This window comes from Helicoverpa armigera, chromosome 31 (genome assembly GCF_030705265.1).
Source record: "Helicoverpa armigera isolate CAAS_96S chromosome 31, ASM3070526v1, whole genome shotgun sequence".
Taxonomy (NCBI): domain Eukaryota; kingdom Metazoa; phylum Arthropoda; class Insecta; order Lepidoptera; family Noctuidae; genus Helicoverpa; species Helicoverpa armigera.
The window spans coordinates 934995-956443 of record NC_087150.1 but is presented as its reverse complement, the minus strand read 5'-3'; the positions used below and the strand labels follow the sequence as shown (position 1 = coordinate 956443).

General features: G+C 40.4%; 3 protein-coding genes across 4 annotated transcripts; all 3 read right to left on the bottom strand.

Moving 5' to 3' along the window:
• Nucleotides 1-2519: 2519 nt before the first annotated feature.
• On the bottom strand, nt 2520-14363 carry LOC110378964 (uncharacterized). 2 transcript variants are annotated; one of them, XM_049840261.2, is made up of 7 exons: nt 14252-14363; nt 12918-13057; nt 12039-12184; nt 10349-10585; nt 9350-9485; nt 8266-8354; nt 2520-2645 (listed from the first exon to the last, which is right to left on the bottom strand). In XM_049840261.2, the coding sequence occupies exons 1-7, from the start codon at nt 14292-14294 to the stop codon at nt 2594-2596; spliced, it is 843 nt and encodes a 280-aa protein (XP_049696218.2). In that variant the 5' UTR covers nt 14295-14363; the 3' UTR covers nt 2520-2593. The 2 variants fall into 2 exon arrangements, with proteins under 2 accessions (XP_049696218.2, XP_049696219.2); XM_049840262.2 differs by lacking the exon at nt 2520-2645 and adding an exon at nt 3354-3498.
• A 952-nt stretch (nt 14364-15315) lies between these two features.
• On the bottom strand, nt 15316-16620 carry LOC135119190 (bifunctional endo-1,4-beta-xylanase XylA-like). Its single transcript, XM_064043172.1, has one exon. It carries the CDS (start codon nt 16618-16620, stop codon nt 15316-15318), a length of 1305 nt encoding a protein of 434 aa, XP_063899242.1.
• A 130-nt stretch (nt 16621-16750) lies between these two features.
• Nucleotides 16751-20453, bottom strand: LOC110378955 (nucleolar protein 58). The gene is made up of 5 exons (XM_049840119.2): nt 20361-20453; nt 19398-19574; nt 18035-18248; nt 17453-17568; nt 16751-17340 (listed from the first exon to the last, which is right to left on the bottom strand). Exons 1-5 carry the CDS (start codon nt 20389-20391, stop codon nt 16751-16753), a joined length of 1128 nt encoding a protein of 375 aa, XP_049696076.2. The 5' UTR covers nt 20392-20453.
• Nucleotides 20454-21449: the final 996 nt, after the last annotated feature.

The window sequence follows — 21449 nt, the reverse complement described above, 5'->3', positions numbered from 1 at the left end:
TAATTAACTTGTGTTATGGGTGCTAACACAACTGATAAACTACATAAAGCTACACATATACATATTTATTTATAAATACATATTGTAACACCCAGACCACGGCTACCAAGCATGCTCATCACACAAATGTCGACCAAGCCGGGAATCGAACCCGGGACCTCAGGTTCGGCAGTCCGGCATGGTGACCATTGCGCCATCGAGGTCGTCGAAATATCTCATATCTCATTTGTAGACTTTGTAACCCCATAGTTACACTCATATTTTTAGAAAATTACTTTAGCATTTCAAAATAAACTACCCAGGTGTCAACCTTTCGCTATTTAAAAGGCCATCTAAATCAGTATCAGGATTTCTTATGAAATACCTAAGCTGTGCTTTTGTACTATTTATTATTTTTTCTTCTTGTCTGTCTTCTGTGTATGTGTACATAGTTAAATACACAGAACACACAAGTACTTGGCAAGTTTTAATAGAAAATTATTTACTTGATTCATTGCGTAGGTATAGTAGGTTTATAACAAGGTGTATGAAAACTTGCCAAGTAACATCATTAAAAAGTAACTATTTTTGACTGAGGTATGTGTATGGAACTTGGTACTTATTCAGATCTCACTTCTTTTATAGGCGAAGCATTCGCATATTATCGAACTTGGCAGTCTTTCACATTTTTGTTTTGGGTGGGATTAATAGTTTACGCCTACATAAAAGTCACAAATACATGTTTTTACTACGTATAGTAAGAAATCTGGCACTCTGGTGCTCAGCTGCATCCGGTTAGACTGGAAGCCGACCCCAACATAGTTGGGAAAAGGCTCGGGAGCTGATGTCATAGGCAGGATGACTTCCGCATTAGATATATTATTAGCAATTATTTTTCTTGTCCGAGCCTATTATTAAATACCTAAGAAGACCTTGTAAACATTAATAAATTAATTATTGAATGAAATGCGTACAAAAGAAACATATGTACAAACATTTATTTTGAAACGATTTATTATATAGACGCAAGCTAATTTGCACTCTATGCCTAAAACTTAAAGTCTAATTTCGTTTCACATAGTTGTTAATCATAACTACGCATGATTTTTTCATATTATTTAATCGCTAAGAAATTCTTACATTTTCATAATTGAATTTCAGCATATACGTCGATCGATCATAAGGTTAAGCAACGCTTGGCGCGGTCACCATCTTGTCATGACGAGTTCCTCCGTGTTTCGGAAGGCACGTTAAATTGGTGGGTCCTGGCGGTCATTTGAACATCTTTGACAGTCGTTAAAGTGAGTCAGAAAATTTTACATTGGCCTTACCATTATTACCAGATCGCCTAGTTACCTAACTAGGTTGAGGAGGCCAGATAGGCAGTCGCTCCTTGTAAAACTCTAGTACTCAGCTGCAAGGTTAGACTGGAAGCCGACCCCAATATAGTTGGGAAAAGGCTACACAGATAATATTGATTTATAGTTTTGATCGTTTCTAAAAATAAATTTTACACAAATACAGCTCTCTACGTCAGCATCTGTCAAAAAAAACCATAGAGCGCACATAATAAGATGGATAGAATTATTAATTAATCACTCATATCGCCAGAATTTGGTTGCCAGAAATTGAATTTGCCAGAATTAGGGCGCCAGTGTTTACTCTTCGAGCAGCAGTATATCAGTCAGTTTAGCAGTATATCACACTGTATGACGAACTTTAGATAGATTCTTCATAATGTATATTCATATTATAACTAGCTGTTCCCCACAGTTCAAGCCGAAATAGTAGCGGATGTCAGAACGGATGTTTGGTGGGATTCAAAAAAGTCGTGGTGGCTTATTTGGTAAAGGACCATCCTCTCAAGTATGAGGGCGCGGGTTCGATCCCAGGTCAGGCAAGTACCAATGCAACTTTTCTAAGTTTGTATGTACTTTCTAAGTAGACACCATTGGCTGTGTTTCGGATGGCACGTTAAACTGTAGGTCCCGGCTGTCATTGAACATCCTTGGCAGTCGTTACGGGTAGTCAGAAGCCAATAAGTCTGACACCAGTCTAACTAAGGGGTATCGGGTTGCCCGGGCAACTGGGTTGGGGAGGTCAGATAGGCAGTCGCTTCTTGTAAAGCACTGGTACTCAGCTGAATCCGGTTAGACTGGAAGCCGACCCCAACATGATTGGGAAAAGGCTCGGAGGATGTGGTGGGATTTCACGGGTAGGGCGGACCTTGGGTGCGAGTGCAGACCATGTCCCACCTCATCGCATGTCCACTGTGCCCTGAAACTTGCTCGCGGCATGACCTCATGAGCGCATCCGGCCGTGCTCTCGCTGTGGCGGCATATTGTGCTGACATAGTGTAGTCTCACTATAAGACATGTCATCCACACGAAAGAAGAAGACGATCGGTTGATGAAATACTAAGTGTATGTAGATCGTGCATGCTCTGTTATTTCCTCTAAAATTCGCTATGAAAACAAAATGTTATGTATTTAGACAAGTTAGGACTGATTTAAATAAAAAAAAAAGTCGTTATTGACCGTTTTAAGCACTTATCTATTATTTTGACAAACTCAAACTTTATCTAACGTAAACATTAGAACTTCGGCGCAGGGATTTAAGACCATTTCGAAAAGAACTTCTCAATTCGTTTCCAGTTAGACTCACCCCTGGAATCGAGAGAAAAATAGTTTTTATTATATGATCTTATCACGAGTAACAAGAGTTTACTCTCGCGCCCTAGGGCGCTGACTTGGGAAAGTTTACTTTAATCTTTAACAGTTTCGTACATGAGCACTAATGATCTACTGATTAGAAAAATAACTTAAAAAATATGTAAAAGAATATTTTTACTTTTAAGTTATGAAAAAGACGCAATACGTAAAGTTTGGCGCAATTGCTGGGCGCTGTGTTTTACTCATTTTGCAATTGCATGAAATGTGTTTTATTGGATTAGAAGAAAATAAAATGCTTTTTATGTTCAATAATATTTATTTCCAATCGCCGGATTTGGCGGAAATGTAACTTTGGCGATCCGAATTTAATGGTTTTTCTAAGTGTAATAGTTTTCAGTTAGACATATCGGCCAGCATCCCTTAATTCCTTCATAATTTCATATAGACGTCTGTGGGAACAAAATTTATGAAAAAATAGAAAAATATTTTTGGAAAAAAAAATGCAAAAATTTTGCAAAATTTTTTTTATAGATATGTAGGTACTTTTTATTATGAATTTTAAATTGGTTGTATAATAAATCAAAACGATATATTTACAGTATTAAGAAAATGTTTATTTATTTATAATCTTTTCACTTTATTTATATTCATAAATAAAAACCCAAATTAAAAAATCTGTAGCAGAAAAAAAAACTTCATCAAACTAGTATTTTTTTACTGTTTATTGGTATTCAATATATAATATAATAAAATATATATTAAAATACATTTTTTCTTGTATTTCTTGTGTATATTGTTTCTTCATTAATTCCGTTTTTTATTTTTTTTGTCAGGAGTATTTCTTTTTCTGAAAAAAAAAATAAAAAATCATCCGTTTTGTGAATGTGATAAAAGTAATTCGTTGTTTTTTTTTTTATTTATTTTGACTCGGTATTCACAGCTTAATATCTGCCTCGTTGGTCTAGCTGTCACAAGTGCGGCTGCTGTGCACGAGGTCTCGGATTCGATCCCCGGATCGGGCCGAAATCGCTTTATAGGTTTTAGAAACTTTGCAGCCCGGACCCTGGAAATTGGTGATTGATACACCCGTGCATCGGAGAGCACTCTCCGGTGGTGCCGGATTGCCGTCGCATCGCGCTATGAGAGTGAAGGAATAGTGAGTGCACCTGTGTCTGCGCTAATGCTTGTGCACTATAATATATCCTGCGCAGTTGGCTAATCTCTTTATATCAGCCGCCACGGCCGATAATCCGATAGAAGGGAACCATCATCATCAGGGGCACGATTCCGCTATTTTACTTAAGCGACATACGATTCACATCCGACTGAGATCCAATCATGACTCAGCTACGATTGAAGCGTATGTGGCATTCCGATATTTTTTCTTTTGAAATTAACGTTTTTATCCTTTTCTGTCATTAAAAATGAATAATTTTGTCTGCAAATGATTTACGATTGCAATATGATTGTAGAGCAAACTACCGTATAGACCAAAATCACCAAAATAGCAGACCGATCTCAAGTCAATCGAATGTCGTTGGAATACGATTGATCTTGTATTAGTAGCAGAATGCCCGATATGGTTAAAACTGCTATTGCGATTCAATTTCTATTCAATGTTGACATTATTAACTTAGGAGAATCGGGCCCCTGATTGATGTAAAATGTTCTCATAAAAATCTGGTACGTAACTTGAGTTTTGTCGGTTATCCAGTAAAGTAAAGAGCTTTCGCAATCAAATGAGGCTTTTTTTCAGTGCTAGACATGAAAAACAATATTTTAAGGATGCGTCTACACGGTGCTAAAAAATTACGTAATTTGAGATCACCTTCCTAAATAATACACAAAATATAACAGTTCTATTATTATATTTGCAAAAATATTATCACAAATACAAAAAATAACGATTCAAATCCATTTTGGAATTATTTGAAAAATGTATTTATTTAATAAGTGCCGTCATTCATCAATCGTGATAGATTTCGGCTCCTGAAAAAATACATATTTTTGTTTTCAAATCGTTATTTTAAGTACCTATAATACAATACAAAAATTATATACATGCAGAGTGTGTCGTACCTAATCATATTAAATTAAATACGTTAATACATGTCGACTAGCACAAAGAAAAAAAAAAAATTTTAATTATTAAAAAAAATAATTTTTCAAATAAATTTAAAAAAACCCCCGACCCAAAAAAGTACACAATAATTATGACGAAAGTTTAAAAACGCTAAACCCTATAAAAAGGAAAAAATAACTTTTAACACTACGTAAACTAAATTTTGTCGTGTCGGGGGACCGCTCTAATTCATTACTTTAGATACGTGTTTTTTTTATACGAATGTTGTAATTAGGTAGGTATCATTTGATTTATGTAAGTATTTTTGAAGGTAAAAAGCGGTCCCCCGACACGTCAAAATTTAGTTTACGTAGTGTTAAAAGTTATTTTTTCCTTTTTATAGGGTTTAGCGTTTTTAAACTTTCGTCATAATTATTGTGTACTTTTTTGGGTCGGGGGTTTTTTTAAATTTATAATTTAATTTTATTTCATGCTTTTTAAAGGAGCTCCTTAATTTTTCCTTTACATTTCTTTTATTTTAAGATGGGGTCGCTATATGCGATCTCGGCCAAAGGAAGCTGTTTAACAATCCTCATGACAAACTGGCTCTGGGAGAATTGCACAGATTGAGAAACAATAAAGATTAACCTTTGGACATTCTAGATTTTCAGCAAAAATATAAATCGGTTTATCCGTTTCATTCCGGCATTCCAGGGTTTCATCCGCCATATCCCATTTCCAGCATCGGGTTCTCGTCAATCAGAAACATGAAGAGAACTCGTCAAGACAAATTCAACGAGCCCAAACTCGATGGGTTTACTAAAAGGCAGTTCAGGGTTACGTCTCCTATCTTCGTGTCCTAACAGCAGACCAGCTCAGTGGTTCCAGAAGACATTAGAATTTCAAATTTCAGATCCCACATATGCTTGCAAGTAAACTGAGCGTGTAACATTCCTATCACACCTAACATACGAGCTGATGACCTTGAAGACCTGAACCGATTTCCACCAAACATGGCTAAGAACACTCCCGACTGACATTCCTTTCAAACAAAAAAAAACGCATTACAATCGGATCATCCGTTTGGGAGCTACGATGCCACATACACACACACACACACACACACACACATACACACACACACACACAGACACGTCAAACTTATAACACCCCGTCGTTTTGGCGTCGGGGGTTAACAAAGTAAATAGAACATAAATGTGCGAGAATTAGAACACCATATTACGGTTCAGTCATTACAAACAACAGAAATTCTCTCTTGAAAACTGACAGCTGTCAACTGGTCTAAACTCTAAACATTCGATACTCCTAACTTTATCTCTGCTTTACACATGATGTTGCAAATAAAATTATGAGACCGAAAAATGACTCCTGTGGGTAAACCACTGGTTTAGTTTACTTTTTAGGGTTCCGTACCCAAAGGGTAAAACGGGACCCTATTGTTTTCACTGCTCTGTCCGTCCGTCCGTCCGTCCGACCGTCCGTCCGTCCATCCGTCCGTCCGACTGTCACCAAGCTGTGTCTCATGAACTATGATAGTTAGAGAGTTGACATTTCCAAAGATGATGTATTTCTGTTGCCGCTATAACAACAAATACTGAAAACTAAAATAAAATAAATATTTAGGGGGGCTCCCATACAACAAACGTGTTTGTTTTTGCTACAGAAACCTTCGTGCGCGAGTCCCCACCCCCAGCGGGGCCCAGCAGGGCCAAGGCCTGCCGGGGCTGCGGGTTGTTCGGAAGAGATACCGCGGCCCTGGTACATAAAAGGCCTATGACGGAACACGACGGTTTTTAGTCAGTAAGAGTCTGACACTCCCTCACCGCTGCTAACCCACAGCGGGAGGGGTCATTTGATGATTTTTGACGTCGGAAAAAAAAAAAATAGGGTTTAATGTGATTAGGTACGACAAACCCGATATACAAAAGGAGAAGAGCACGAAGCTAAGGAGCAGCCGTATGGGTGGATCGATCGTAAGCTCTTAAAATCTTGTCATGACGAGTTCATCCGTGTTTCAGAAGACATGATAAATTGGTGGGTCCCGGTTGTCATTGGCAATCGTCGAGCCAGGGGCCCGATTCTCCTAAGTTAATAACGTCAAAATTGAATCGCAATAGCAGTTTTAACCATATCGGGCATTCTGCTACTAAGTAATAAGACCAATCGTATTCCAAAGACATTCGATTGGTTTACGATTGGTCTGCCATTTTGGTGATTTTGGTCTCTATACGATAGTTTGCTCTACAATCATATTGCAATCGTTTGCAGACAAAATTATTCATTATTAAGTGACAGAAAAGGATAAAAACGTTTATTTCAAAGAAAAAATAGCGGAATGCCACATACGCTTCAATCGTAATTGAGTCGTGATTGGATCTCAGTCACTATTCTCACTCACTATTCCTTCACTCTCATAATCCAGTCGATGTCAGAACATTAACAAACTCCTTAGCCCCGTGCACAAGAAATGACACTTTATCTCGTGGTGTACTCGCTCTAGAAAACAGTAAAAGAGCTCTGCCTCACTAGGACGCCACGGCGAAGTTGCCAGCCGTTCAGGTCTGGCTACTTCTGGCATCCAAATGTCGCCAAGTCGAGTGGCCATGGCGTCTCGACAGTCAATTGTTTACGTCGTCGCTGAAGAAACTGCACGCTGACTGGCGACCACATTGGCGACTGAGTGAGGGAGGTGCACTTTACCGTGTACATAATATTTGCTGTGGCCACGTCGCCAAGCTGCCACGGTAGCCAGAAGCCACGTAGGGAACTGTAGCTCGTGGCCACGCCTCCAATTTGGCGAGGTTGCCAAACCGTCGCCAAGTGAGTTAGGTTCCATACATTTCAATACTAACTGCTTGGATACGTAGCCGGCGACGTCGCCATTGGCGTCCTAATGAGGCAGGGCTCTAACACATTGCGCGCGAACATTACTAACATGTCCGCGACACTGCAACCATGCTAGCTTTGAACTCGCGTTGACGTGTATATTTTTTGTCCGCGATAAAACTTTAATGTAGGAGGCATTTTAGTTTATTTTCGTTATTCTAATTCGTCGAATATGTATAATTTCTAATTAAATAAGGTTATGCATTTATTGAAAACAATTTGTTATCACAAAAGTTCCTGCGTAACATAATTGTAATAAAATAGAATTTAGCAAATATAGCACTAAAGTTTTAATAATCTTAAGTTTATAGATAGTTAGTTAATCTCTTACTTTTGTATCAATTCCGAAACCGAAGGAAAAAAATACATACTACACTATAATCATCGGCACGAATCTTGAGCGCTGATCTTCACCTGCCCAGAAGTAATTTATTGGGTCCCTTTTGTGGTATGAAGTGAGGCGCGGGGGCGGGCTAAAGCGGTGATTGGCCCGCAGCGCATCGCGTCATAGCCGTCACTCGGGATTGGTTCTTTGCTAATAAATCACTTCTGCGCAGATGTAGGTCAGAGCTCAAGATTCGTGCCGATAACTATACCACAGCGAAGACTAATAAGGGTATATTCACATGGACTTTCTGTACCTACCTGAATCTGTAGGTCTCTGGCGTGGTAGCTTCTTCACCCTCAGGTGGCAAAGGCTCATGAGTCTCCCCGGCCGTCGACGCAGCTGTCACCTGTCAAAAAATACAAAATGTCAGCATAACCTAAAATTAGCTTCTTCTATTTCCCCGCATGTGCAAGAACCCGGATAAAAAGTAGCCTATCGTCTTCCTAAAGAATTTTTCAAATCGGACCAGTATTTTCCGAGATTTGTGCGTTCAAACAAACAAACAAATTCAACTTTATAATATTACTAGCTTCCTCCCGCATAGGTCTCGATAAAAAGGTGTCTCGATAAAAAGTATCCTTTCTTTCTAGTGTAGGCAATACAAGACTATGTATACAAAGTTTCATGATGATCGGTTGAGTAGTTTTTGGGCTTAGGTCTCGGGTCCGATTCCCGAGTCGGGTCGAAAGTTTCTAAAACCCACAAAGCGATTTTACGATATTAGATTTAGCGAAAAAAAAAGTCGTGGTAAAAGGCAAAGAACCAACCTCTCAAGTGTGAGGGCGCGGTTTCGATTCCAGGTCAGGCAAGTACCAATGCAACTTTTCTAAGTCTGTATGTACTTTCTATGTATATCTTAGACACCGGTGACTGTGTTTCGGATGGCATGTTAAACTATAGGTCCCGGCTGTCATTGAACATCCTTGGCAGTCGTTACGGGTAGTCAGAAGCCAGTAAGTCTGACACCAGTCTAACCAAGGGGTATCAGGTTGCCCGGGTAACTGGGTTGAGGAGGTCAGATAGGCAGTCGCTTCTTGTAAAGCACTGGTACCTACTCAGCTGAATCCGGTTAGACTGGAAGCCGACCCCAACATTTTTAAATTTCACGGGAGTCGAACCCGAGACCTCGTCGTGCTCCGTAGCCACGCTTGCGACAGCCAGACCAACGAAGTAGTCAATGTCTGATGATGATAAAGAGTTGAACCTCGTTTTTAGAAAGTCGGTTTATAATGTTCAGTCAACTTCAGGTCAGTGGTAACAGTTTTATAGGAAAATCGTACTTATTACTATTGAGTTAAGGTGCATGACAGTTACCACTGATGTGCAGTCTACTGTACTAACCTCATGTGTCTGAGGGTGTTCAGTAGTGGAGCCTTTGTCAAACTTTTCGGGGTCTCCTCCGTTGGGTAGCTTGGTGGACTTCGGCTGCGGTTCCACCACGGGACCCATGTTGGTTATGATGGCGTGAATCAGTTGGCTGGTGAGAAAAAAATACGAAATACCTATAGTTATCGGCACGAATCTTGAGCTCTGACCTACATCTGCGCAGAAGTGATTTATTAGCAAAGAACCAATCCCGAGTGACGGCTATGACGCGATGCGCTGCGGGTCAATCACCGCTTTAGCCCGTCCCCGCGCCTCACTTCATACCACAAAAGGGACCCAATAAATGACTTCTGCGCAGATGTAGGTCAGAGCTCAAGATTCGTGCCGATAACTATACTATAGTGGGTTTTATTATAATGGCGTCCAAGGCCAGTTTTGGTCAATATAAGCTCTAATATAAGCAGATCAGCTAACTGTTCTGTCTGTTATCATCATCTTCCTATATTTCCCAACTATGTTGGGGTCGGCTTCCAGTCTAACCGGATGTAGCTGAGTACCAGTGTGCCACAAGGAGCGACTGCCCAATCTGGACCCCTCAACCCAGTTACCCGGGCTACCAATACCCTTGGTTAGAATGGTGTCAGCCTTACTGGCTTGTGATTACACGTAACTGGTCCAAAGTAAGCCTAGCAATAATGTTCCTCGTCCCCCTAACACCTGCATTTCAGCGACGCTAGTTTCTTACAAGATTTTGTGTTTCAGAGAGCAGATAAATGTCGGTTCTGCGCCTGACCTCTCTCCGGTGGTGTCGGATTGCCGTCCCATCGCGCTATGAGAGTGAAGGAATAATGAGTGCACCTGTGTCTGCGCAAATGCTCGTGCACTATAATATGCCCTGCGCAGTTGGCTTGTCTCCTTACATGAGAACAGCCGCCGTGGCCGATAAATAATCAGGTAGGAGGACATCAATATTTTGCGTTATGACATCTCCGGTATTCATTTTGTTCAACTTACCCAGCGAACTCATAACCAACATCTCTAAAACTGTTTCTCTCTTGAGTCGTGAGAAGAGCGTTGAACGCCTTATAATTGTCCAGGGTCTTTACATCCTTCATATGCTGCACATCTTCCTCGCCTCCTTCTACAGGGTCCTCTGGTTCAAGTTGATCGGGTTCTTCGCCTGGCGGGGGTACTTCACCTTCTCCAGCCTCACCTTCGGCGTCCTGTCTTCGATTATACGAATGGTAGTACCTGAAAGGATTTTATCGCAGTTATATTAATACTATTTAATCCCGAACACTTCGACACCCAGAATGCAAGTGACAAAGGACCGAAACGTCGGTTTTTTATTGTTTTTATTATTTATTACCATTTAAAAATTACAACAAAAACATTTATATACATAGCAATTAATGCTACAACTTAACAAGATATTGTAGGTATGTATATTTAGGATGTTGGTAACTATATTCCCAATCCTATATCAGCATTCTAAAAGCTGCAGAAAGTAACACTTTTTTTTAACGACGTCAAAAATCATCAAGTGACCCCTCCCGCTGTGGGTTAGCAGCGGCGAGGGAGTGTGAGAGTTACCGCGACCCTGGTACATAAAAGGCCTACGACGGAACACGACGGTTTTTAGTCGGTAAGAGTCTGACACTTCCTCACCGCTGCTAACCCACAGCGGGAGGAGACATTTGATGATTTTTGACGTCGTCGTCGAAAAAAAAGTGTCATAACGCAAAATCTCCTAAGAAATTAGCGACAACATGCGGGGCGAGGGGGACGAGGAACTTTACTGTCTTCGCCCTTATACGCCTTCTGCGGGTCCGATCATTTGTTGTAGTACCAAAGGAACCCAAAATCAAAATCAAAAATCATTTATTTAAACTTGGCTGCAAGACAGCACTTTTTGAACGTCAAGAATTTACATAAGACAGCCCCCAAAACGCCCGCCCTTCACCACTTCCTATGTGTTTTTGCTGGGAAGAAGAAGTGGTGGAACAAACTCCCCAGTAACACATGTCTGTCTGTAGGTTAGAAGAATCAAATGCCTCGTTAGTTCACTCGTAACTGATCGTTTTGGTCATGCCCACCGTACTTATTTGACCTACAAGGAGGCGCCTGACCTACCTTCCTTATGGCATCTCTCTCATCTTTCCTTACTCCGCGGTTTAAAACTAATATTATAAATGTGAAAGTAACTCTGTCTGTCTGTCTGTCTTTTCTTCACGCCTAAACTTCTGAACCAATTTGTGTGAAATTTGGTACAGACATAGTTTGGAACTTGAGAAAGGACATAGGATAGTTTTTATTACAAAGAAAATATAAAAATATATTTATTTTTTTTTCGGACATAGAGTGCCATCTTTTTCACCAATGACTGTATTTCGCATGGCACGTTAAACTGTAGGTCCCGGCTGTCATTGAACATCCTTGGCAGTCGTTACGGGTAGTCAGAAGCCAGTAAGTGTGACAACTAGTCTAACCAAGGGGTATTGGGTTGCCCGGGTAACTGGGTTGAGGAGGTCAGATAGGGCAGTCGCTCCTTGTAGAACACTGGTACTCAGCTACATCCGGTTAGACTGGAAGCCGACCCCAACATAGTTGGGAAAAAGGGCTCGGAGGATGATATAGTGCCATCTAATCTGCCGGAAGTCACTATTCCTCTCGAACGAAGTCACGGGCTAAAGCTAGTACTTACATATTAGCTCCTGGGGCTGGGGAAGTAGCATCCTCAAAAGGCCTGGTGACTCCAACTAGATCATTCACTCTTTGCACCATTTTTGAATGAATATAATTCAGCACTTGAGCACTCATTTCTCTTACGTAGACTTTTAAATCGTCCATCTTAAACGAAAATAAACACTACATAGTATAAAACAAAGTCGCTTTTTCTGTCCTTATGTCCCTTTGTACGCTTAAATCTTCAAAACTACGCAACCGATTTACATGCGGTTTTTTTATCGATAGAGTGATTAAAGAGGAAGGTTTATGTGTATAATAACGTACATTAAATAGTGGGGAAACACTGTTATCCCGTGCGAAGCCAGGGCGGGTCGCTAGTATGTTATAATCGATATTATGTTTTTCAAAAGCAGATGGGCCATACTTGAACTTTCCTAAAGTCAACCATTTGTCACTTATCTACAGTTAAAACCAACTGCGCAAAACGAGTATTTGTAACCGACTTAAAAAAAAAGCGGATTGTCAGTTTGACCTGCTCCTGCGCATGTAAGTTGTTTCTCACGTTTGACTGAACCGATTGGGATATGGTTTTGCGCGACTTTCGAAAAAGTTTCAAATATACTATCGAAGTCATCATCATCAGCCTATCGCAGTCCACTGCTGGACATACGTAGGCCTCTCCAAGTGCACGCCACTGAGATCGATTTTCGGCTTCTCGCATCCAGCTCCTGCCAGCCGTCTTGCGCAAGTCATCACTCCACCGTGCCTGAGGACGTCCTACACTACGTTTGCCGAGGCGTGGTCTCCACTCTAGAACTCGTTTACCCCAACGGTTATCGGTTCTTCGGCTAATATCGAAGTACTTTTTTTTTAATAGTTTTTTTAACAAACTTACCTTGTCAGTCAATATCTTGAGATAGTCGGGCGTTCTTCTGAATCTTCTGAGCACAGACTTAAAGTCTTCTCCATACAACTTCATTGCTTCTGACTCCACGTCATACTTTCTACCGCCACCGGTCATCAAACAAGGTGATACTAGAAGAGATATAGTGGTTAAGGTACCAAGATCTCAAGTAAGCCTATCCTAGCCGATTGTAGGCCACGGCGGCTGTTCTCATTTAATGAGATCAGCTAGCTCCTCATCCTCCGAGCCTTTTTCCCAACTATGTTGGGATCGGCTTCCAGTCTAACCGGATGTAGTTGCATACCAGTGATTTACCCCCTCAACCCAGTTACCCGGGCAACCCAATACCCCTTGATTACAGTGAGATCAGCTAGGACCAGGACATATTATAGTGCTCCAGAATTTGCTTGGACACAGGTGCACTCACTATTCCTTCACTCTCATAGCGCGATGGGACGACAATCGGACATCACCGGAGAGAGATGAGGCTCAAGACGGACATTAATATGCTTTCAAATGCCCGGATATGGCAATTACCAACTTCCAGACTGCTTTGTAAAAGTTTCTATAAGCTACAAAGCGATTTTGGTCCGACCGGTGAATCGAACCCGAGTCCGCCTGCACAGCAGCTGCGCAATCCGACTACTAGACCAACGAATCAGTGATGAGCTAGTGATTAAAGCACCAGCTTCAAGTACGAGAATAGGATTGATGGAACCAGTTCTTCAAACCATACTGACAGAATTGTGTTTCTGGGGAGTTTGTCATTTATTATTTCCAGCAAAAACACATAGGAAGTGAAACTAACCTTTAAAAAGAGCCTACTTTTAATGTGTTATGTCATTTTAATATTTTTATCTGTGCTTGATTCTTTGTACCAATGAAACTTTTCTAAATATATCACCACCCTTGAAATGGGATCGAGTTCTAGAGTGGAGACCACGCCTCGGCAAACGTAGTGTAGGACGTCCTCAGGCACGGTGGAGTGATGACTTGCGCAAGACGGCTGGCAGGAGCTGGATGCGAGAAGCCGAAAATCGATCTCAGTGGCGTGCACTTGGAGAGGCCTATGTCCAGCTTCTTCTTCTTTCGAGTCGATGACATGTCATATATTGAGACTACACTATGTCAGCCCAATATGCCGCCACAGCGAGAGCAATATGTCCAGCAGTGGACTGCGATAGGCTGATGATGATGATGATGATGAAATGGGACAACAAAAAAGCTGATGGAGCTGAGAGAATATGAGCTTTTTATCTGCATCTGGGTAAATAGTTCCCTTGGGCTCTTGTTGCGTAAGCTTAAATAAATAAACAAATACTTACTAAAACTAAACAAAATGAACGCATTTACGACAATTTTCAACATCGTTGCACTACACGCTATAACAAATATAATTTACATAAAAACAGTAGCTACTGAGTAAGACTATAAAATATTTATGTATTACACATTTTATAGCAGTTACATAAGAAAGTATATACATATATTGGAGCAAATATTTCTTCATTCTTTTGAAATCGGCAGCAATTGGAGAACTAAATGACTAGCGGAGATGTCATAACGCAAAATCTCCTAAGAAAGTAGCGACAACATGCGGGGCGAGGGGGACGAGGAACGTTACTAGCTCCGCTCTTACACGTCTTCTATGGAACCAGCCCATTTTGTCTATACTAATATTATAAAGAGGAAAAATTTGTTTGTTTGGTTGTAATGGATAAACTCAAAAACTACTGGACCGATTTTAAATATTCTTTCACCATTAGAAAGCTATATTATCTGCGAGTAACATAGGCTATATTTTTATCCCAGTGCGGGCAATAACTCCCACGGGACTCGGATGAAACCGCGGAAAAACGGCAAGTTCAAAATAAAATCAATCAATCAAGACCAATATTTGACAGATTGGTTTTGATTTGACTAAGTACCCGAACGCCTAGTTAGTTCAAGTAACTAATCGTTCTGATTACGCCCAACGTCTTTTGCTTTGACCTACAAGCAGGGGCGCGGTTCTATTAATTTTACTCAAGCGACATACGATTCACATCCGACTGAGATCCAATCATGACTCAATTACGATTGAAGCGTATGTGGCATTCCGCTATTTTGCTTTTAAATAAACGGTTCATCCTTTTCTGTGATACAATGATGAATAATTTTGTCTGCAAATTATTTACGATTGCAATATGATTGTAGAGCAAACTACCGTATAGACCAAATGGCAGACCAATCGAATGTCATTGGAATACGATTGGTCTTTTATTAGTAGCAGAATGCCCGATGTGGTTAAAACTGCTATTACGATTCAATTTTGACATTATTAACTTAGGAGAATCGGGCCCCTGGCGATCATGTTTTAAATAAAATAACGATACTACCAAAACATTTATTAATCGGCATATATTCTCTTTTTTCCCGCAAATGGTATTGGCGTTCTACCAAACGCGCCAAAGTTCGGTGGTGGATTATTCCTCGGTCTTTCGTCGTATATGTCATGATGTTTCTTCTTAGGCTGATAGTAATCATCATTTTTAGGTACGTAGTTATCCCAACTAGACTTCTTTTTCTTCGGTTTTCCGTAATCTGTGTTATAGTCATCATTTTTCTTAGTTTTTTTCTCCGTACTGTCTGTCTTTAGATTTTTTTTCGACATATCATATTGGCCCCAATCCGGTTTCGGTGATAGAGCACTTACTTTGTCCCAATCATTTTTTTGTACTGGTTTTTTGTTATCATCTCTTTTGTCTGTTTTTTTGTCTTGAGTGTTCCAGTCATCTTTTTTGTTGAAATTGTCCTTTTTATTATTGTTATCCGGTTTATCCCAGTCATCCTTTTTATTTCGAGTATTCGGTTTATCCCAATTATCTTTCTTATTACGGTTATCTGGCTTATCCCAATCATCCTTCTTGTTACGATTGCTCGGTTTATTCCATTCGTCATCCTTGTTATTACGGTTATCCGGCTTATCCCAATTATCTTTCTTATTACGGTTATCCGGCTTATCCCAGTCATCTTTTTTATTACGGTTATCCGGCTTATCCCAATCATCCTTCTTATTACGGTTTTCTGGCTTACCCCAATCATCCTTCTTATTACGGTTATTCGGTTTATCCCAATCATCATCCTTCTTACCCCAATCATTATTTTTATTCCTGTTCGAATCTTTTTTATCCCATTGGTTTTCTTTTCTATCCCAGCCGTCATCACGGTTATTCTTTTTAGGTCTGTCATAATCTATATTTCTATCATCGTTTCTTTTATTCATATCTTTATCTTTTCTGTTCCAGTCGTCATCTTTTTGGTTTCTATTGTCTTTTTTATTCCATTCGTCTGCTTTTTTATTTCTACTATTTGGTTTGTCCCAGTCATTGTCTTTTATGTTTCTGTCGCTATCTTTTTTGTCGCGTTGGTTATCTTTTTTATTCCAATCATCTTGATTATCCCAGCGACTATCTTTTTTAATTTCACGGTCATCTTTCTTGTTTCCCCAATCGCTGTCTCTGTGGTCTCTTTGATTGTCAGTTTTGCCTTCATCTTTTTTACCGCGTTCATCATTATTCTTATCTTGTTTCTTTGTGAATTCATCTGCATCCATATTTTTTGTATCCCATTCTGGTCGTTTCCTCTTTCTATCGTCGTCATAGTCATTTCTCTTGTTTTTGTACGGATCGTACTTATTGTTTTCTTTCTTCATTTTATCTTTATATCTTTTCATTTCCTTGTTTTTCCCTTTGTTTCATCCTCTGTTCTTCTGTTGTCCATCCCCTTTATTTCCTTTATTTTTCACTCATCCTCCCCCCATTCTTCCTCACTTTTATTTACCTTTATCCACTTTTGACTTTGTCGTCTTCCTTTGTTCTATTCTGTTCCTCCACTACCTTCAATTTTTTCAACGATTTTATTTCACTTTGATTCTTTATTCCTCTCTTAGTCCACGACTCTTCTTTCTTATCTACCGGTGTAGTTCTCTCTTCGTAACTCCCTTTCTTTATTTTATAATCATCTCTGTAACTATTCTCTTCCTTATCTTCTCTTAATGGACTCTTTTCTCTCTCACTTTTTCCTCTATCTTCATTTGATTGTTTTACTTCTTCGTTAATGTTATCATCTTTTTCTTGCTGCTTTTGTGGGCGAGGATATTCTTCTTTATTCGGCTCATTCTCAGTACTTTTACCTAATGCCGGTGGTTCATTATGTGTGTCATCATGCTCTGTATTATCTTCTTTCTGTCCTTCTTCCTTCTCTATTTCTCTGATCTTCAAGTCTATATCATCTGCGGCTGTTGTTTCTTCTTCTTCTTCCTCATCAGGGAAGCTTGGTTGGAAGGTTACGTCTTGGTCAGATTTGGGTATGAGTTGGTCTATCATGTCGGTTGGATTCTTGGTATTTTCCATTGAATCGATTACTGGTTCTACTGCAAGAGTTAAAACGACATGTTTATTTATTTTTACGTTATTTTGGGGTTAATCATCAGAAATATGATTTATAAATATATAATATAGATTTATAAATAGCAAATAACTTACAATTCTCAAGATCACCAAATTCTTCGAATCGCCTTTTTGATTTCTTTTTGTGCTTTTTTTCCAAAGAATTGAATTCAAAATAATCTAGGGAGACTGAGGCGTCATATATGGGCTTTCTGAAAACAGAAATGATATTATAATGACGACCGGACCTATTGCAAATGGCTGCTGTTGATCTCTCTCCGGTGGTGTCGGATTGTCGTCCTATCGCGCTATGAGAGTGAAGGAATAGTGAGTGCACCTGTGTCCAAGCAAATGTGCGTGTACTATAACATGTCCTGCGCAGCTGGCTGCTCTCCTTAGAGAGAACAGTCGCTATGCCTATTTTAGTCCTCAAAACCAAGATTTTCATAAGTTAATTTTTTTACCAGTTACTTTATCATATAAGCTATAGAGTTTGTTTGTTTATTTGTTTGAACCCACTACAATATCAGGAAGTACTACTTCTTTGCAGTTTACAGCTACTTTTACCTTGATACATGAAGTATGTTTAAGAAGACAGGAAAGTTTTGTGAAAGGGCAACAAAACAAACAAGCAAACTCACTCTCACATAAAAATTTATTTAAAAAACAACTGCTTACTTCATCCTCTTCTTTCTTTCTGCTTTCCTCTTCTGCTTTCTAAAGTATTCTTCTAAAACTTCTGGATTGTCTATGACATGGTATCTGACATTTGAAGCCAGTTGCTGATAGCCGTCAACTTCGTAATCATGTCTTTTGTCCGGGTGAGGGAAATTGTATGCACCCCCTAAGAGGTGCTGTAGACTCTTCGCGAAATGTCGGCGCTCGCTCTTGTCTGAAACAAGATAGAAGATTAAAAAAAGGTTTCGGAAACTATAAGTAACTATAGATTCTGCCAGCAGTTTCATGTGTGTCCCATCGAAACTAGCTACTTCACACTTCGTAATCTATACTAATATTATAAAGAGGAAAACTTTGTTTGTTTGGTTGTAATGGATAAACTCAAAAACGACTGGACCGATTTTAAATATTCTTTCACCATTAGAAAGCTATATTTTCTGCGAGTAACATAGGCTATATTTTATCCCGGTGCGGGCAGTAGCACCTACGGGACGAGGGTGAAACCGCGGGAATACGGCTAGTGGTATGGATAAACTGAACAAAACTCCTTTAAAACACTCCTTTTTTTAGCAGTCAGAGGAATCAGAGTCTCCTCAAACCCGACTGACGGCCTCTGTCGTGGAATTGTAACAACGACTGCTACTGGGTAACATTACGAACGCTAGCTTCGCCTGCCCCGGCCACGGGGATATAACAACACCAACAAATAGACTCCTTTTTTTCCGACTTCAAAAATCATCAAATGACCCCTCCCGCTGTGGGTTAGCAGCGGTGAGGGAGTGTCAGACTGACTAAACACCGTCGTGTTCCGTCGTAGGCCTTTTATGTACCAGGGCCGCGGTATCTCTTTCGAACAACCCGCAGAACAAATAGACTCCTGTGGTGTCTTTCTGTAAGACTTCATTCTTAACTTCGCATCTGAATCCGCCGTGAGTTTCGTGATTGGCATTCTCAAACTACACTAGCGCTACTCTTGCGAGCGTGTTTGCGAGTTGAACTAAATTAAACTCGAGATTTTGACAGATAAAGTATGAGATGACTTTTAGAACGTTTTGAACCAAATCCGAAGTGAGAGTGAATAGCTAAGTGAAATGCGAGTTGTTGTTCGAATTTTATAGAATCGACGTACTGCTTTGTGAAAGTTTCTAAAACCCACAATATGTTTTTGACCCAGGAATCCAACCCAGAGCCCCGTATACGGCAGATGCAACAACGACTGTTTGCACTCGACCTAGGCAACGAACAGGGCCCTCGTACCATAGCGACCAGCAAAGCGCTTATCAGGTCATTTCTATAACCGATCTATCTTTTGCCTTCTTACAAAAACAACAGATTGATTATAACAACCTCCCTTATTTCTTACCTTTTCTCTTTCGTAACAGGTCATCCCCTCTCGGTAGGAACGCTAAAGAGTCTCCATTATACATGCTGTTGACAAAGTTGATAATTTCTGCAGTTTTGGATGTCCTGATGGCATCCTTCTCACGAAGGATTGGCGTGGTGCTGGGCGGGACTGCTGATGTGCGTTGTAGGATGTGCGCTGGAAAATAATGTACAAAAATATGTATGTTATCGGCACGAATCTTGAGCGCTGACCTTCACCTGCGCAGAAGTAATTTATTAGCAAAGAACCAATCCCGAGTGACGGCTATGACGCGATGCGCTGCGGGCCAATCACCGCTTTACAACACCCCCGCGCCTCACTTCATACCACAAAAAGGACCCAATAAATTACTTCTGCGCAGGTGAAGGCCAGCGCTCAATATTCGTGCCGATGATTATATGTTATCTTAAACTATTTGGTCTGATTTGAAGAATTCTTTCAGTATTTGATAGGCAATTTAACGCGAAAAGGTTATGGGCTACTTTTTATCCGGCTGTATGATGTAATTTCCACGGTATATCGAAAAAATGGCGAGAAACAGCTAGTTTACGCTAAAACTTTATAATTAAGAGGATTTTTTCTTTGTTTGCTTTTCTGCTACCATAAGGGTCAATTCCCACTGAAAGAGCAGCGGCCGGCAGCGGCCGTAAGAGCAGGGAAAATGAAAGAGCGCGGCGCGGTGCGGCGCCGCGCGGCCCGCCGCTCGCGCTCAATCCCTTGCAATTACGGCCGCTGCCGGCCGCTGCCGGCCGCTGCTCTTTCAGTGGGAATTGACCCTAAAGGGTCCGAAACTGCTGGATCGATTCGAAAAATGCTTTAGGTAAAAGGCTACATTTTAAGATGCATACACGGCGGAAGGGTCATTTGCATAATAAATAAAATGTTTGCAGTAACCTGGGGTTCTAAAACTACCTATATTTACTCTTTTTTCATACTACTTACCAATATAACACAAAAAAATTAAAAACTTCATTTTTAAATCCTATCACATTTTCAAACAAAAATTGTTCTACTTCGTCAAATTGTTTAATATTGCCTTATCTATGAAATTGAATTAAATTCAAAGCATAACCAAACATGATCAGATATTTTTTATCGTCCCACTACCGGCCACAGACCTTTGTTGGGGTCGGCTTCCAGTCTAACAGCATGCAGCTGAGTATAGTCATCGGCACGAATCTTGAGCTCTGACCTTCACCTGCGCAGAAGTAATTTATTGGGTCCCTTTTGTGGTATGAAGTGAGGCGCGGGGGCGAGCTAAAGCGGTGATTGGCCCGCAGTGCATCGCGTCATAGCCGTCACTCGGAATTGGTTTTTTGCTAATAAATCACTTCTGCGCAGATGTAGGTCAGAGCTCAAGATTCGTGCCGATAACTATACCAGAATGCCACATGGAGCGACTGCCTATCTGATCTCGTCAACCCAGTTACCCGGGAAACCCGATACGAACCGGCAAGACTAGTTGTCAGACTTACCGGCTTCTGACTACCTGTATCGACTGCCAAAGACCTTCAAATGACAGCCGGGACCGACCAATTTAACGTGCCTTCCGAAACGCGGAGGGACTCGTCATGACAAGATGGTTGCTTGTAACATGATCATTCGACACACGTGGCTGTTACTTAGCCACGAGACCACTTAGTACTTGTACTAATTAGGTTGCAGGTGTAAATAATCAAAAACATTCCAATACTGATTATTATTTAATCTTAATGAGAGATCTTTCGTATCAATGACTGATAAATTAGATAATACCTATGCATACGTAAATACGAGTATGTTTATTATTGATTTACTAAATGTCACGTTATGCTAAGCGTGAAAATAAATGTCTAGCCCTACCAGCCAGGCCCTGCCGGCCCTACTATGCTAGGGCCGGCTTCCAGTCTAACTGAATGCAGCTGAGTACCAGTGTGCCACACACAAGGAGCGACTGCCTATCTGACCTCCTCAACCCATTTACCCGGGCAATCCAATACGCCTAGGTAAGACTGGTTGTCAAAGCGTCTAAATACCTAAATGTACATAAAA